General features: G+C 46.7%; 1 protein-coding gene across 1 annotated transcript in view; it reads left to right on the top strand.

The window, feature by feature from the left end:
• Nucleotides 1-18,910, top strand: part of LOC120017747 (1-phosphatidylinositol 4,5-bisphosphate phosphodiesterase epsilon-1-like) — a 41,833-nt gene that overhangs the window by 3,292 nt on the left and 19,631 nt on the right. The window contains exons 3-11 of the mRNA XM_038960709.1: nucleotides 12,475-12,772; nucleotides 13,159-13,478; nucleotides 13,702-13,847; nucleotides 14,083-14,338; nucleotides 15,637-15,857; nucleotides 16,191-16,875; nucleotides 17,081-17,239; nucleotides 17,474-17,709; nucleotides 17,852-17,974. Coding sequence (XP_038816637.1) covers nucleotides 12,475-12,772; nucleotides 13,159-13,478; nucleotides 13,702-13,847; nucleotides 14,083-14,338; nucleotides 15,637-15,857; nucleotides 16,191-16,875; nucleotides 17,081-17,239; nucleotides 17,474-17,709; nucleotides 17,852-17,974 — 2,444 coding nt within the window. The remainder of the gene's footprint in view (nucleotides 1-12,474; nucleotides 12,773-13,158; nucleotides 13,479-13,701; nucleotides 13,848-14,082; nucleotides 14,339-15,636; nucleotides 15,858-16,190; nucleotides 16,876-17,080; nucleotides 17,240-17,473; nucleotides 17,710-17,851; nucleotides 17,975-18,910) is intronic.

Raw genomic sequence — 18,910 nt, 5'->3', positions numbered from 1 at the left:
TGGTCTGTCTTCAGTCCTCTTTACACCTTCACCAGGAATCATGAGAGATGAGGGGGATGGTCTGTCTTCAGTCCTCTTTACACCTTCACCAGGAATCATGAGAGGATGAGAGGGATGGTCTGTCTTCAGTCCTCTTTACACCTTCACCAGGAATCATGAGAAGATGGTGATGTCTGTGTTGACTTTTAAGAAATGTTTTTTCTCAGGACCCCAATGGAAAAATGTGTTTTATCCTCAATTATTTTATGTAAAGTTGTTAAAACATGACAGTGTGTACAGTGGTCCAACACAATAAAGAGTTTTGAGTACATTCCTAAAAGGGGGAATGAGGAGTGGCATGAGCTCAGAGGTGGTTATGATGCAGTCTAGTCTGGGATTCAAACGACAACAAAGTGGGCCCCCTGCCACTTTTGGAGACAAACGTTTTAGAAAAGTATTTACCAATCACAGATTGCCCCTTTAGAAGTCAGTAAACCTCGGAGAATGGACTGCAGACCTTCTCATTCAGTACTTATTCTGCAGCAGCAATAGACTGTACGCTGCTGGTAATAATACAGTGGATTAGACTGCCACCTACTGGTATGATATATATTGTTACTGCTCGCTTAAACCCTTGGCACAGAGAAGTGTCCAATCTAATCTGAAAAACACTGATGTTTGCTCCAGTCCAAGCAATAACACACCTGATTCAAATTATCAATAAATGATAGTCTGTAATAAATACTTTATTATTTGAATTAGGGTAAATGAAATGCTCTCCTTTTGAAAATAAATTGCATGGCCGATTCAACTGACAGCCGAAGACTTGAAATTAACTGCAACTGTTGTTGTACAATAACAGGTATTTGTACTGAACCACCGTGGTCTCAGCAGAAAATAAGACTCTAAGATCCTTGTTAAGTAATTTCTGTAGAAAATAATACCAGAATCTGTTTCAGTGATCAGGGTTGAAAGAGGTAATTTCAAGGTTGACTGAACTCAATAGTGTGGGTCAGGGATGAAGACAATTCAGGGAATTTCAGAGGGGAAAATCAGTTCATGACGGAAAAGAATTGCCATTTAAAATAGCAGTCATGGTAATTGAATAAACAATGTGATTGGTAACTGTGTGTGTGTGTGTGTGTGTGTGTGTGTGTGTGTGTGTGTGTGTGTGTGTGTGTGTGTGTGTGTGTGTGTGTGTGTGTGTGTGTGTGTGTGTGTGTGTGTGTGTGTGTGTGTGTAAAGGACCTCACGCTGCTTGCTTAGCGAGTACCGCTTCCTCCTGAGTCGGCTCATACCAAGGTTCAAACCCATTACCCCAGCCTTGCTAACACACGTGACCACCCTCCTGATGCGTCTTCCCATTCGCACCACGGAAAAACTAGCTTTTGCGGACCACTTCAGACTATGGAGTGAGTTTCATGTGCGTGTCTGTGCATGCCTGTGTGTGTCCTGTGTGAGTCTTCTCTTGAGTGCAGTCACTGCCGACCTAACGTGATAGCATAAGGCTTTGTTTTCACAATAAAGAGATTTTCACGGATCGCCCAAACTGCAGTGGTTAGAGTAGAAGAGCAACGGTGATGTGTTTTATATAGAAGGGTCATGTTCTCCTAATAACTGCTCTTACTGATGTCAAGTCTCCCTAACCATATAAGGGGAGCTGCCCCCACCCCCACTCTAGTTTTGCTCCCTCTCTCTCCTCTTAGGTTTCAGACATGCTCTTTCTCTTCTGTCTCAAACATATCTCTCTCCCCTCTTCCTCTCTTGCAATCTCTACAAACTGGAACATACGGACATGACATGGCTATTGCAGATTTACTGACTTTCTCTAATTGTGGAGGCTGTAGTACATTAGGCATGATTTTCTAATGTAAGTCAAAATATATTTTCTTTGTCATTCAGATGGTTTATTCAATGAAAGCAGTAGCACTAGTACTTAACTGACTTTTCTATCAAATTATGCATACTATCATCTTAGTTAATCGTATCAGTGGTGATCGCTCAAGGTAGAGTGTGATTGTGTTCCTGATGGTAAATGCGGGTCCTATTTGTCTCTCTTCAGACAGCTTGACTCTGTTCAACTGTTAGGTAAAACCCTACAAGATAGGCAGAGTGTTGCTTGTGGCAGTATATCTTATAGTGTTACAAGGGTTCCATACATGATCTTGTGGCACAACTATAATTTCAGATGGTTTCATTGCAAACATGCAGTACAGTATATTACATGCATCCTTGTGACAAGTGCTGTAGTATTATAGTCTACGAAAGGCTCTATGGATGGCTGAAGTGATACCAAAAACCTTAACAAGATTCTATTGCAGAGGGATGTGTATCCCTGGTTTGGTGTAATATGGCAGAATAGTTTCTAGCCAATGTATAGACTGTACACATATGGATTAAGTGTATCAGGTCCACGGCCAACATCTGTAGCAACCTTCCACAATTTGACAAAAACATATTTTTTATTTAAGACATTGAGACCTACTGAAGGTCTCTTTTACAAATGTGCCCTGTATGTACAACATAATATACACATTATACCCAAGCTATATATATATATGTATATATATACATATATATATATAATATACTGTATATACACATTAAAATACAAAAACACAGTCATAGTAAGCACAAATAAAACATCACAAATCACCCAGAAAAACAAGTTACATGTAACGGCTGTCCTCCTCCTCTTCGGAAGAAGAGGAGGAGTAGGGATTGGACCAAAGCGCAGCATGTGTTGAATCCATAATTACGTTTATTAAAGAAAAGACGAAACACGAAGAACACTTGAAATGATTACAAAATAACAAACTACGTAGACTGACCTAAAACATGTGAACTTACATATAACACGAAGAACGCACGAACAGGTACAGACTACAACAAACGAACGAACAAACCGAAACAGTCCCGTGTGGTGCAACATACACAGACACGGAAGACAATCACCCACAAACAAACAGTGTGAACAGCCTACCTTTATATGGTTCTCAATCAGAGGAAACGTAAAACACCTGTCCCTGATTGAGAACCATATAAGGCTAATTACACCTGACCTAAACATAGAAACACAAAACATAGAATGCCCAACCCAACTCACGCCCTGACCAACTAAACACATACAAAATTAACAGAAAACAGGTCAGGAACGTGACAGAACCCCCCCCCCTCAAGGTGCGAACTCCGGACGCACCACCAAAAGTCTAGGGGAGGGTCTGGGTGGGCATCTGTCCACGGTGGTGGCTCAGGCTCTGGGCGTGGTCCCCATCCCACCATAATAAATCCCCGCTTTTTTATCCCCCTCTCAATGACCACCCTCCAAATAACCCCACCTAAATTAAGGGGCATCACCGGGATAAGGAGCACCACCGGGATAAGGGGCAGCTCCGGACTGAGGGACGGCAGCTCCGGACTGAGGGACGGCAGCTCCGGACTGAGGGACGGCAGCTCCGGACTGAGGGACGGCAGCTCCGGACTGAGGGACGGCAGCTCCGGACTGAGGGACGGCAGCACCGGACTGGATGGCGGATCCTGGCTGGCTGGCTCTGGCGGATCCTGGCTGGCTGGCTCTGGCGGATCCTGGCTGGATGACGGCTCTGGCGGATCCTGACTGGATGACGGCTCTGGCTGGTCATGGCTGGATGACGGCTCTGGCTGGTCATGGCTGGATGACGGCTCTGGCTGGTCATGGCTGGATGACGGCTCTGGCTGGTCATGGCTCGCTGACGGCTCTGGCTGGTCATGGCTCGCTGACGGCTCTGGCTGGTCATGTCTGGCGGAAGGCTCTGGCTGATCCTGTCTGGCGGAAGGCTCTGGCTGATCCTGTCTGGCGGAAGGCTCTGGCTGATCCTGTCTGGCGGAAGGCTCTGGCTGATCCTGTCTGGCAGAAAGCTCTGGCTGATCCTGTCTGGCGGAAGGCTTTGGCTGCTCCTGTCTGGCGGAAGGCTCTAGCGGCTCCTGTCTGGCGGAAGGCTCTAGCGGCTCCTGTCTGGCGGACGGCTCTGAAGGCTCATGGCAGACGGGCGGCTTTGCAGGCTCATGGCAGACGGGCGGCTTTGAAGGCTCAGTACCGACGGACAGTTCATGCGGCGCTTGGCAGACGGACAGTTCAGACGGCGTTGGGCAGACGGGCAGTTCAGGCGCCGTTGGGCAGACGGGCAGTTCAGGCTCCGCTGGGCAGACGGGCAGTTCAGGCGCCGCTTGGCAGACGGGCAGTTCAGGCGCCGCTTGGCAGACGGCAGACTCTGGCCGGCTGAGACGCACTGTAGGCCTGGTGCGTGGTACCGGAACTGGAGGTACCGGGCTAAGGACACGCACCATCAGGCTAGTGCGGGGAACAACAACAGGGCACACTGGACTCTCAAGGCGTACTATAGACCTGGTGCGTGGTACCGGCACTGGTGTTACCGGGCTGAGGGCACGCACATCAGGGCGAGTACGGGGAGAAGGAACAGTGCGTACAGGGCTCTGGAGACACACAGGAGGCTTGGTGCGTGGTGTAGGCACTGGTGGTACTGGGCTGGAGACACGCACCATAGGGCTAGCGCGTGGAGGAGGAACAGGGCTCTGGAGACGCACTGGAAGCCTGGTGCGTGGTGTAGGCACTGGTGGTACTGGCCTGGAGCGGGGAGGTGGCGCCGGAAATACCGGACCGTGCAGGCGTACTGGCTCCCTTGAGCACTGAGCCTGCCCAACCTTACCTGGTTGTATGCTCCCCGTCGCCTGACCAGTGCGGGGAGGTGGAATAACCCGCACCGGGCTATGTAGGCGAACCGGGGACACCATGCGTAAGGCTGGTGCCATGTAAGCCGGCCCGAGGAGACGTACTGGTGGCCAGATATGTAGGGCCGGCTTCATGGCACTTGGCTCAATGCTCACTCTAGCCCGCCCAGTGCGGGGAGGTGGAATAACCCGCACCGGGCTATGCACCCGTACAGGAGACACCGTGCGCTCTTCCGCATAACACGGTGTCTGCCCGTACTCCCGCTCTCCACGGTAAGCATGGGAAGTGGGCGCAGGTTTCCTACCTACCTTCGCCACACTACCCTTTAGCCCCCCCCCCCCCCCCCCCCCCCCCCAATACATTTTTGGGGTTTCTTCACGGGCTTCCAGCCACGCTTCCGTGCTGCCTCCTCATACCACCGCTCCTGGGCTTTAGCTGCCTCCATCTCTTCCCGAGAGCGGCGATATTCTCCAACCTTAGCCCAGGGTCCTTCTCCGTTCAATATTTGCTCCCATGACCATTCCTCCTGGTACCGCTGCTGCTGTCGCTGCTGCCCGTTCTCACGCTGCTTGATCCGGGTTTGGTGGGTGGTTCTGTAACGGCTGTCCTCCTCCTCTTCGGAAGAAGAGGAGGAGTAGGGATTGGACCAAAGCGCAGCATGTGTTGAATCCATAATTACGTTTATTAAAGAAAAGACGAAACACGAAGAACACTTGAAATGATGACAAAATAACAAACTACGTAGACTGACCTAAAACATGTGAACTTACATATAACACGAAGAACGCACGAACAGGCCAGTACCACCAGTGCCTACACCACGCACCAGGTTTCCTGTGCGTCTCCAGAGCCCTGTTCCTCCTCCACGTACTAGCCCTATGGTGCGTGTCTCCAGCCCAGTGCCTCCAGTTCCGGCACTACGCATCAAGCCTCCTGTGCGTCTCCAGAGCCCTGTACGCACTGTTCCTTCTCCCCGTACTCGCCCTGATGTGCGTGCCTTCAGCCCGGTAACACCAGTGCCGGTACCACGCACCAGGCCTATAGTACGCCTTGAGAGTCCAGTGTGCCCAGAGCCTGAGCCGCCACCGTGGACAGATGCCCACCCAGACCCTCCCCTAGACTTTTGGTGGTGCGTCCGGAGTTCGCACCTTGAGGGGGGGGTTCTGTCACGTTCCTGACCTGTTTTCTGTTAATTTTGTATGTGTTTAGTTGGTCAGGGCGTGAGTTGGGGTGGGCATTCTATGTTTTGTGTTTCTATTTTTAGGTCAGGTGTAATTAGCCTTATATGGTTCTCAATCAGGGACAGGTGTTTGACGTTTCCTCTGATTGAGAACCATATAAAGGTAGGCTGTTCACACTGTTTGTTTGTGGGTGGTTGTCTTCCGTGTATGTTGCACCACACGGGACTGTTTCGGTTTGTTCGTTCGTTTGTTGTAGTCTGTACCTGTTCGTGCGTTCTTCGTGTTATATGTAAGTTCTCATAGTTCAGGTCTGTCTACGTTCGTTTGTTATTTTGTAGTTTGTTGAAGTGTTTTCGGTTTTCGTCTTTACTTTAATAAACTTCATTATGTCCACATTCCACGCTGCGCTTTGGTCCAATCCCTACTCCTCCTCTTCTTCTGAAGAGGAGGAGGACGACCTTTACATTGGAAATATGGAAGTATAAATTAGCCAAATTGTTTTACCTGAGCATGACCCAAAAACTAAGGACTTGTTTGTCACACCCTGATCTGGTTCACCTGTCCTTGTAATTGTCTCCACCCCCTCCAGGTGTTGCTTTTTATCCCCGGTGTATATATCCCTGCGTTTCCTGTCTCTCTGTGCCAGTTCGTCTTGTTTGCCAAGTCAACCAGCGTTTTTCCTTGCTCCTATTTTTCCCCGTCTCTGTTTGTTTCTAGTCCTCCTGGTTTCGACCCTTGCCTGTTCTGACTCCGAACCCGCCTGCCTGACCACTCTGCCTGTCCTGACTCCGAACCCGCCTGCCTGACCACTCTGCCTGTCCTGACTCCGAACCCGCCTGCCTGACCATTCTGCCTGTTCTGACTACCAGCCTGCCTATCCCCTTGTACTGTTTTTGGACTCCAATCTGGTTTCTGACCCCTGCCTGGCCTGACATCGAGACTGCCTATCGTCTGGTACTGTTTGGACTCTGGTTTATGAATTCTCGCCTGTCCCCGACCTGCCTTTGCCTACTCCCTTTGTTATAATAAATATTGGAGCTCTACCATCTGCCTCCTGTGTCTGCATTTGGGTCTCGCATTGTGCCCTTATATTATTAGCCACCCCTCCTCGATGTTTATGATTTTGTTGTCCTGGAGGACTGATTCGAGTTGAAAAATAAATGCTGCGCTCATGGAAAGGCATGCTTTGAGCACTACTGAAAAGTGCTATTTACATGTAAAAAATAAATGCCATGTGCTGCATTTGCCTATTGTTTACCTTTTTGTTGGTGACACTTTATCTTGATAATATGCAGCTGTTTAAAGTGCAAATCCACAGATGAAACAATAACAAAATGGATGCCCAGCCTCTGTTTTGGTGAAAAGTTGAGGGATGGGCCTGGAGAAATGTAACCACTCTCAGATTAATAGACAGAGCTATGGAAGCAAGGACTGACCATCCATGATATAAAATTATTGTTTTAACCCCATGTTATGAGACTATACAGTGTTTGTTTATATTTACAATGTTTACAAACATTTACAACATTAACAATGTCTATACTGTATTTCTGATCAATTTGATGTTATTTTAATGGACAAAAAAATTTGCTTTTCTTTCAAATACAAGGACATTTCTAAGTGACCCCAAACTTTTGAATGGTAGTGTATATATAATTTATAAATCCAAAAATGGATGTAGAAACTACAGATTGCCCCTTTTAAGTCTATCAAAAGTGTGAAAATTTGAGCATGTGTCCATTAGGCCTATGAATTTTTTTTATCAGCATGAATTAGATTGAGCAATAAAAGCCCACTTTTATTCCATGGGCTTGGATCCGCACGATGCAGCTGTTGCAATAAGCATTTTTCACTGGCTGTCTACTGGTTTAAAAAACAATGATTGATAGGCAGCTTAAACTTCAACCATTATTGGGTTCAAATACACATTTGGATTTGTGAACAGCCATCCACAACAACCACAATCCGTAAGGCGCAAATAGCTAAATGAGAAGTGTGATTCATAATGCGCTATGTAGATATCAATAATAAGTGATATCCGTATCGCCGTAGACTACACCACTACTGACATCCTTACATCCAAGCGTTTATTCAAGTTGGATAATCTTTGGATGCCGACAGCAGTCACACCATTGGAAGACATAGCTTGGACTGTAGCCTACAAAAGCCTATTCCTGCTCTTTTCCCATGATCCATCAAACACATTTGGTGTGTCATCCTAGTGGTATCTGACTTGTGGTCAGACTCACTCAGGTGGAACAAACTTACATTTGTGCCTTTTTTCAATTCTGATTTGAATGTCATTGAGAAAACAGAGAAGTGTCAAATATTATTTTTCCGCTAACATCCTTTCTGAATTTAAAAGTAGTCGTCTGGTTTTTCGAAAGTATCTGATTACAATATTTTTGCTGGTAACGTAACGGATTACAGTTACCGTTTTATTTGTAATCCCTTACATGTAATCCGTTACTCCCCAACCCTGATTGTACAATACTAGCAACAAGCCTAGAACTTACTAGATATGTTTTTATATTGAAACTTTACAAATGTACAAAACCACAACACTAAATAACCAAGGCTTCCTCTCCTCATCTCCTACATTCATCTTCTCTGATGTAAAAGAAATGGACTGGACCAGTCCGACTGGTATATGCAAATACTAAGAAGATATCGCTCTCACCTTCCCTATGGTCAGTACAGAATGGAATGTAGATGAGGGGAGGACACCACTATAGACAATTGCGTTGCACCCTATGATCATCTTCAAATTGACCAAAATCCTGAGCTTTGAGTGAAATGACCAGATTTGATGATACAATCATTTGACAAATGAGGTCCATTGACGGCCATTCTCTTAACATCTGTGGAAGCCTCTGGTCCAGCGCAGTGCATGCTGATCAGATTCATTAAGGGAAAACATTTTGAAATAGAAAACAAAAACAAGCTGCTCTTATTGGACAATTCCAAGTATAGTCCCTCCCCGTTTCAGTCCATTTTCTTCCATTTGTTCCCTAATGAATACGACCCAGGGTTTTGGCTCTTACCAATGTGGCCATGTCTCAAGGGCACAGATTGTATCTTACCTAGTTATTTTCTGATGATCTCATTTTGCTCTATTGTAGGTTTGGCAACTATGTGTGTTTCTATACCTGTTCGCACCTCTCCCTGTAGGCTTTACAGACGCTCCCCACCTCTTGTTTGCAACCCTTCTAATTTAGTGTACCCTGCACGCAAAACCCATGTTGAATTCCAGGTCTCTGGCAGCATTTGGAACTGCCGATTTGCGGTCAAGAACGTCAAGTTTATCTCAGCCTATGCTACGCTTCAGACCCTTGACTTTTTGGCCCTGACAAAGACATGGATCCCCCCAGAGAAGACTTCTACTCCAGCTGCTCTCTCTTCATCTGACTATGTTTTCTCTCATAGTCCGAGAGCGTCTGGTCGTCGCGGTGGTGGCACAGGGCTACTCATTTCTCCTAAGTGGAGTTTTTTTTTCTCCCTCACATTTCCTCCCTCACTCACGTGTCCATCTCCTCATTTCAATTCCATGCTGTCACTGTCACTCGTCCGCTCAAGCTTAACATTGATGTCATCTATCGCCCACCACTTGCTCTTAGAGAGTTCCTCAATGAGCTTGACACCTTGATAAATTCATTTCCAGACAATAGCTCACCACTCTTTGTACTTCCGACGTCTGCCTTCGTTTAATTTCTTTCCAACTTTCTTTCCCCTCCTTGCCTCTTTTGACCTCACCCTTTCCCAATCCCCTCCAACTCACAAGGCAAGTAATACGCTTGACCTCATCTTTACTAGAGGCTGCAGGCCTACTAATCTCACTGCAACTCCCCTTCAGGTCTCTGATCACTACTTTGTTTCCTTTTCTGTCTCCCTCTCCTCCAACCCTAGCCACTCAGCCCCTACCCAGATGGTCATGTGCCGTCGCAATCTTCACTCTCTCTCCCACTACGCTCTCCTCTTCTATCCTATCATCTCTCCCTTCTGTTAAATCCTTCTGTCTCCTGGTTCTGCCTCTTCAACCCTAGTCTCATCCTATGACTCGCACTGTCCCCTTTTCTCCCGGCCGGCTCGGCCCTCCCCTCCTGGTCCGTGTCTGAGTGACTCATTGCGAGCTTACAGAACAGGGATGCGGGCAGCTGAGTGAAAATGGAGGAAAACTAAACTTCCGGAGGACCTATCATTCTTTCACTCCCTCCTCTCTACCTTCTCTTCCTCTGTATCCGCTGCTAAAGCCACCTTCTATCACTCTACATTTCAAGCTTCTGCCTCTAACCCTAGGAAACTCTTTTCCACTTTCTCCTCCCTCTTTAATCCTCCACTCCCCCCTCCCTTTGCGGACGACTTTGTCAACCACTTTGAAAAGATTGACGACATCTGCTCCTCATTCACTCAGCCTATTGAGTCCACTGGTTCCAGTCACACAGAACTACCCTACGCCTTGACCTCTTTCTCCCCTCTCTCTCCAGATGAAATCCTGCAACTAGTGAGGTCTGTTCGGCCGTCAACCTGCCTGCTCAACCCCATCCACTCCTCTCTTCTCCAAACCATCTCTGGAGACATTCTCCCATTCCTTACTTTCCTCATCACCTCATCCCTGACCACTGGCTGCGTCCCCTCTGATTTCAAAATGGCGGAGTCACTCCCTTCCTCAAGAAACCAAAACTACATACCAGTATCCCTTCTTATTTTCTTTCCAAAACACTTGAGCATTCTAGGCCCTCCTCTTCTCTTCTCTCTATACACCATGTCCCTCAGCTCAGTCACATCCTCACATGGTCTCTCCTATCAGTGCTTTGTGGAGGACACTTAACTACTTTCTCAATATCTCTGCGTGCCTGGCAGATATCTCAGCTTGGATGTCTCTCCACCACCTCAAGCTCAACCTCAACAAGACAGAATGTAATGTCTGTAAGGAAGAAGACACCCTGCTGTTTATGATATCCGCACATATCATATGGAAGTATGTAGTATGGAAGACTTTCTAAAAGAATGAACATACATGTGTGTGTGTGTGTGTGTGTGTGTGTGGTGTGTATGCGTGCGTCCGTTCATTGGTGTGTTCATCTATGTGTTGGGGAGAATAAATTAATTCATGACTATGGGTTCCATACCCTTTAAAGGAACCAGAAGAGGTTAAAGTCCGGTGATGATGATGTGAATATAATTTCAGAATATTCGACTCCAAGGAATATTTGGTTTAGCTAAAGCACATTGTCTGTTAGGTTCTGCCAGCTGGATCCACTTCCCTGTCTCCTCTCTCTCTCCTGGTGGTGGGGGCTGAATGTCCTGGGATAGGGTGGTGGTCCTAGGGAGGGGTGGTGGTGGGTGGGGGCTGAATGTCCTGGGGTAGTGTTGTAGTCCTAGGGAGGGGTGGTGGGTGGGGGCTGAATGTCCTGGGGTAGTGTGGTAGTCCTAGGGAGGGGTGGTGGGAAGGTTAGTAGTGGTGGTGGCCCTCCATGGGTGCTCCTTTCCTGTGCACCAGGGGTGGTGGTGGACAGTACAGTACTACTCCTGACCTTCCTCTCATTTTTCCCTATACTGACTAACAGCCACAAAGGGGGTTGGTAGAAGTCCTGGGGAGGGGTGTTGGTGGGGAATGTGTTGCACCACAGGCGCCCTTTCACGGGCCCCAAACCTTAATCCTGGATAGCTGAGAACATCCTTATAAACAAGAGATTTACAGACAGAAAATCCCAAAGTTCAGATCCTTATAAAACAGGAAATAACATTTAAAAAATAACATCTTCCCAGGTTCAGAGGGTTTACCAACAACTAACATGCCATAATGCTACAATGTGAGAGTCAAATACACAGATCAGTCCGAAGATCTTTGTTTATATAAGAACCCTCATGTTCACAGCACTGATTTAATGCCCAAGCAAATTCATTAGGCAAACTCCAATATATTGATTTTAGACTCAGAATAACTGCCAAGTCAACTCTCAGAGGCACACAGACACTTCAGATAGTTTTATGGCGGTCGGAAATGGAATACAAATAATTTACAAGAGGCTATACCTGTTTCTATACATAACACACACACACACACACACACACACACACACACATACACACACATACACACACACACACACACACACACACACACACACACACACACACACACACACACACACACACACACACACACACACACACACACACACACACAGAGACCGTGTTATAATAGCACCTTTTATGAGAAAGGCTACTGTATGTCTTGTACGTTTGTAATTCTCAAGGAGGCTGGTGGCACCTTAAGGGGAGGATGGGTTCATAGTAATGATTGGAACGGAATTAATGGAATGGTATCAAACACAAGGTTTCCATCTTTGATACCACTGCATTCACTCCATTTCAGACATTATTATGAGCCGTCCTCCCCTAACCAGCCTCCTGTGGTGTGATTAGGTGATGAGATGCCTGGGTCGTGTTCAGTAGGGAGAAAAGGTTTTATAACTTCGTGACTTCCACCTGAACTTATCCAATGAGAACACAGATAATTGTTTTGGTTTGCTACAGTGTGCCTTCCTGAACGCGACCCTGTATCTTCCTATGTCTTCCCAGGCATGCCATGCCCTGAGTTCTGAAGTAAGGGTGGCCAGTTCAGGAGCTCTACTCCTGTCTTCCAGGAAGCTGCTGTCGTCTGCCGAGAGGAGGGATCTATGTCGCAGGAGGGCCACATTGCCATGGCCGGAAGGAGGAGGGGCGTGTAGCTACCGAGCAACCCTACAGAGGACTGACATTTCTGCCTACATCTCAGGGACCCTCCTGGAAGTGGTTCTGTCCATGGGCAACACGGGCATCAATGACTTCTCTCCTCCCTGTATCACCACAAGTCCCTTGGGCTGGGCTGTCCTAAAAGGTCCCATAACCAATATGAATCTTGTGAAATTCAAGTTGATGAAGTATTGAATGAAGTAAACTGACATTATAAATCATATGAAATGTATATTAATCAAATGTGGTTAAAATACTACCTGTCTTATCAGAGAGTAGGATACAGCTGTTACTATAGAGATCCTATTAAATTACTATTAGTATTCTAATTTCTAATTCTATGGCTATAACCATATTGCTTACAGTTATCTGATTGATTCAGTTCTACATGAAGTGTCTACCAGTAGAGTCAATATAGGAGTCCAGAAACAATCCACAGTATTTTACTCCTTTCTTAACTCCCTCTTGACTCACCCTCCTATCCCTCCTCCTTCACCCCTCGCCCTCCCTCTCCATATTGCTCCCTCCCAGAGCGTCAGCTGCACTCCCCCATGGTGGGATCCAGCGTGGTGCCGGCGGCTCCACTGACAGAGGTCAACAAGGAGCTGTCTGACCTCCAACCCCTGGTCAGTTTCCCGGAGGAGATGGCCTACATCCTCATGGATCAGGAGCTGCAGCTCTACAGCCGGATCTTACCCCTGGACTACATCTGCTTCCTCACCCATGACCTGGGGGGCCCTGGTCAGCCACATCCTCAGGGGCAGACACACCAACCTGGACAACCCCATCTTATGGCTGGCTGCAGTCGGCCCCACAACGCAGTAGAGGACCTGGTCACAAGATTCAACGAGGTGAGAGAGACCTAACTAACCTGCAATGTGTCTCAGCATGGGGAATACATTTTGAACCTATATGTTGAGTAACTGTGCCTGAGACCTGAAGACTAGTGTTGGTTCCCAGAGCTAATAACTTGGCTTGAGCTCAGTGGGCTAACACAGTCCTGTTGCACAAAGGTGACTCTGGAGTCAAACCCAGTTAGTCACACTTACAGTTACTGTATTTTCCTGTTTCCAGGTGAGCTCCTGGGTGACCTGGATGATTCTGACAGCAGGTTCTATGGAGGAGAAGAGAGAGGTGTTCTCATGTCTGGTCCACGTGGCCAGGTGCTGTTGGAACATGGGAAACTACAACACTGTCATGGAGTTCCTGGCTGGACTCAGGTAGAAGCAGGGCTAGAACCAATTCTTCAAGGGAACATTTGATTATTTGATTTTATATTTTTGCAAATATATTTCGGATCCATCTGCCCCACTATCATTTCCTGCTTAGTAAATAAACATCACACCATTTTTCTTTCACCCTCATTCTGTCTTCATCTCCAACTTCGCCTCCTAAACTGTCCACTTTTGGCCCTTCCATTCTCACTCAGCAGCATCCCTCCATCTTACCCTTCAGGTCTCGCAAGGTGCTAAAGATGTGGCAGTTCATGGAGCAGTCGAACATCGAGACCATGCGTGCCCTGAAGGATGCCATGGCGCACCACGAGACGTCTGCAGAGTACAGGAAGGTGGTCTCGCGTGCTCTCCACACCCCGGGCTGCAGGGTGGTGCCCTTCTCTGGGGTCATTCTGAAAGAGCTAGGGGAGGCCCTGGATGGAGCAGCTAGCCTGATCAACCTCAGACCACGCCTCAGCTCACAGGACTCTGTGGAGGTGAGGAATTATGCATTTTTTGTCTGTACACATATCTGTTTGGGGGGTGTGACAATGACCATAGGAGTTGGCAAGACCATACAAACAGATCTAGGATCAGGCTAGAGGAATCTTGGCCTTATACTTAGAAATTAGGGCCACATTTACTAAGTGTTGACATCACTGAATTTGTTTCCTACAGTTGTTTCCTTTTTTGATATTCCTTTACACAACATTTAAATGTGTTCTATCCAAGTATCAAGTGCATTTTACCTTTTTGTGACCATCCATTCAGGCCAGAAGTGAATCTCCACACAACACTACTCATTATAAATATACTTTAGTAACCTTTCCCATCTTAAACACCACCATGCCTTCTTTCCATAGTTTCAATGCTGTGTATTCATGAATCCCAAAAAATGTACAAAGAAAAAAACATACAAAATAATGTATTTCCTTCCATTTCCTTCAATTCGCAAGAGGCTGAATGTATCTCACTGGAGAAAGCATCCGAGCGAGCAAAACAGAGCCCCTCTGTCTCTGTATGTATAGGCCATCTATCTGATGCTGTCTGGTCTAAATGACTATAACAGTGTTGCCGCCCGTAGCATTGAATGCAAGGGAAGCAAGCATTTGGCCTCCCTTGATCATTTAAAAAATAAAAATAATAGCCAATCAGCATTGAGCTAAACTGAGTGAGCTCAACTGTGAATGGTCCTGGTGCAAATAAAGTGTCAAGGGAAACCAGTTTGGATTTGGCTTCACACCAATCACATCACATCAAAAGCCAAACGTTATTGACAGAAACAACTGAAATTGTTGTGTTGTTGTCCTCCGGTGGCTAGCTAGCGATTTCCTAAATTAGTCATGGATGGAGATAGGGATTTGGACTTGTGGTTTTACTTAATTCTTTGCAATGGCCAATGATTATGAAGGCGATTCTGATCGAACCATAAATTCATACATTGTGCCCTTGGCCTGAGAGGATGAAAGTTCAACACATAGCTCGACAGAGGTTAGTGGCACCTTAATTGGGGAGAACGGGCACCTGGTAATGGCTGGAGCGGTATCAGTGGAATGGTATCAAATACATAATCTGCTCAGATCACCGATGCAGATGTTGCTCTCCGGTTTTGTGATGAAACAAAGGTGTGGTTGGATTTATTCTGCCACTGTGTCTTCTTCACGGTGTCAAGACATATAAACTAACAGGTTATAGAGCAAACAACGCAATTATCACTAACACATCGGTTGTAATATGTTTTTTTTTTCTGGCTTGGCTTCCCCGGTGATTTTACCAACGCACCGCTACTGCATAGTTTGTCTCTGACTACAACGGACAGGACAACTTCCTGCAACGGGCGGGGCCAGATGGGCTCAACCAACCAGAGAAGGAAGCAACCATCAACAACATCCTGCAGACCATCCGTAGCTGCAACCGCAGTATGGAGTCTGAGGATTGGGAGGAGTCTGGAGGGTCTGGTGACGGGAGCATCACTGGCTCACGTAAAAACTCCTTCAAGGATGGCAACCACAACCAGTAAGTGTCCACAGTAGACCCACCTAACTTTAGTCTACTTTTTAGTGGTTTGTGCTGGATTTTGGCTCTGATTATGCTAGAAAGTGTCAATAAAATCTGAAAACACTGATACCACAACACCTGCTATCTGATACAAGCTAGGTGAAGTTGGCTCCCCGTTTCAATATTACATCGTATTTTTCTTAATATAATTGTCAATGCATTATCATTTATTTTGCTTCTTTAGAAATATTTGTGTGGCCTGTATTTGTGTTGTGTAGATAAAAATATCTGCATCCTTTTAAAGCTTCTTTTGGTCATTTTCCTCTCCTGAAAACACTCTTCTCTGGTCAGGTTCACCGTGGGCGATCTCTCCGAGTCTGCGGGTGACCTATCTGACCTAATACAGGGCAAAGACCCAGACTTCCAGGGTATGGGTGAGAGGACTCAGAAGGCCTTTTCCCATGGTACAGAGCTCATGCCCTGGTACGTCCTCTCCCTCCACCCCCACGTACACCACTTCCTCCAGCAGGGCGCTACTGTGATCCACTATGACCAGGACTCCCACCTCACCGCCCGCTGCCTGCTCCGACTCCAACCCGACAATTGTATACTCACCTGGGCCAAGCTCCACAGTGAGGGCCTCCCTGGTTCTAGCCCTGGCCCTGACTTCTCAAAGCTCCGGAGCCCCACTGGGTCAGGGTACTGTGGGAAGCTCATACTGAACAGCCTGGCGGATGGATTCCTGGATCTCTCCGTGGCTAAAGCTGTCTTCATGGGCCATCCTGGGGCTGACATTCAGGCGGTATGCATGCAGAACAAGCTCTCATTTGGACTGAGCCTGGAGGAGTGTGGGGTGACTCTGCTCTATGGGCTCCATACAACAGACAACAGGTTATTACACTTTGTGGCCCCGAGAAACACAGCTAGGATGGTGTACGCTGGGCTGCAGTCCCTGTTAGCTGTTCACAGGAGGATGAGGAGGTTCCCTGACCAAAGGTTGCAGTGGCTCCGGAGGAAGTACGTCAACCTCTATCAGGTGAGGGACTGCATTGCAATGATGGAGTCTAGTTACTAAACCTCGGGTCCGAGTCAAGTGTTCCAGTCCCTACTGGTAGAGTGTGAATGGTGTCACCAGTCATGAAAATTGAGTCTGAGCTCTGGACACGAGCACCACAACTCTGAGGGACGAGATGTGAGTGATTTACCATTTTGTACCAAGAAAATGTTCCTCTCTCTTCCAGGAGGATGGCAGGTACGAGGGTCCAACTCTAGCCCAGGCCATCGAGCTGTTTGGGGGCAGGAGATGGAGTGTGGGTGTTGGTAGCATGGAGAAGTCTGGAGCTGTGACCAATCACAAGACGGTTAACTCCAATAAAAATAAAAAGAAGGTTGGGACCAGGGTAAGGAGCCATATTTGCAGTAGAGATTGATTCAACTCCTGCACAAATGCCTGGAGCTGGGTTGGAGGAACATGTTGAGTCAGTTTCAATAAAATAGCTACATTTGGTGTGTGTGTGTGTGTGTGTGTGTGTGTGTGTGTGTGTGTGTGTGTGTGTGTGTGTGTGTGTGTGTGTGTGTGTGTGTGTGTGTGTGTGTGTGTGTGTGTGTGTGTGTGTGTGTGTGTGTGGTGACAGGGGAACAGTGGGGATGCCACAGACGATGAGATGGTGTCACAGAAGGTGACGAGTGGTTGGGATATCCTAGGGCGGAATGCACCTGACCCGACAGACAACATGGACCAAGACCAGGAAGACAGCAGCTCCTATGGTTTCCCTGGGCCTCTCTCCTCCTCTACCAGTAGATCCATGGCCATTAGCACATCTTCCTCCTCCATCTCTTCCTCAGCCTCCAATCACAAAGCTCAAACAGGGTAAGATGCTACAAACTGTGGTATATTCTTCTGTGTGCGTTTGCGTGCATATGCTTCATGTTTAATTTGTTGTGCTGATGTTTGTGCTGGAATTCAGTACACATAACATCTCTTGTGTATTTTCTTTGGCTACTCGCTTCAGGAATAGGTCAAGTCAGACACTATCTAGCCGGGGTAAGGGCCAATCAAAGAGCTTCCAGAACCTCATGGTATCAGATGGCACCATGAGCTTTACTGAGTTTGTTGAGCTCTTCAAGTCCTTCAGGTAATCTCCTCTAACTCAACATTTATCTATCTACAGGGCTTTCTGAAAGTATTCAGACCCCTTGACTTTTTCCACATTTTGTTGCGTTACAGTCTTATTCTAAAATGTATACAATTGTCCGCCCCACTCATCAATCTACACACAATACCCCATAATGACAAATCAAAAACAGGTTTTTAGAAATGTTTGCACATTGTCACGTTCGTCGTATTGAGGAAACCAAGGCGCAGCGTGATATGAATACATTCTTCTTTTTAATGAAGGAATAACACTGAACAAACTAACAAAACGAACGTGAAGCTATATAAACCGAGTGCTGACAGGCAACTACACATAGACAAGAACCCACAAAACCAAAATGGAAATGGCAACCTAAATAGGATCCCCAATCAGAGACAACGATAAACAGCTGTCTCTGATTGGGGACCAATTCAGGCCACCATAGACCTACAATATGCCTAGACTAACAAACACCCCTAGACAGGACAAACAAGCATATCCACCCTCGTCACACCCTGATCTGACCAAAATAATACAGAAAACATAGATAACTAAGGCCAGGGCGTGACACACATTTTTTTTTATTTCACCTTTATTTAACCAGGTAGGCCAGTTGAGAACAAGCAACCTGGCCAAGATAAAGCAAAGCGGTGCGACAAAAACAACACAGAGTTACACATGGGATAAACAATCGTACAGTCAATAACACAATAGAAAAATCTGTATACAGTGTGTGCAAATGAAGTAAGGAGATAAGGCAATAAATAGGCCAATAGTGGTGAAGTAATTACAATTTAGCAATTTACACTGGAGTGATATATGTCCAGATGAGGATGTGAAGGTAGAAATACTGGTGTGCAAAAGAGCAGAAAAACAAAAACAAATATGGGGATGAGGTAGGTAGTTGGTTGGATGGGCTATTTACAGATGGGCTGT

Source organism: Salvelinus namaycush, chromosome 22 (assembly GCF_016432855.1).
Source record: "Salvelinus namaycush isolate Seneca chromosome 22, SaNama_1.0, whole genome shotgun sequence".
Lineage (NCBI taxonomy): Eukaryota > Metazoa > Chordata > Actinopteri > Salmoniformes > Salmonidae > Salvelinus > Salvelinus namaycush.
The sequence above is the reverse complement of the archived record's forward strand: the minus strand, read 5'-3'. Positions and strand labels throughout refer to the sequence as shown.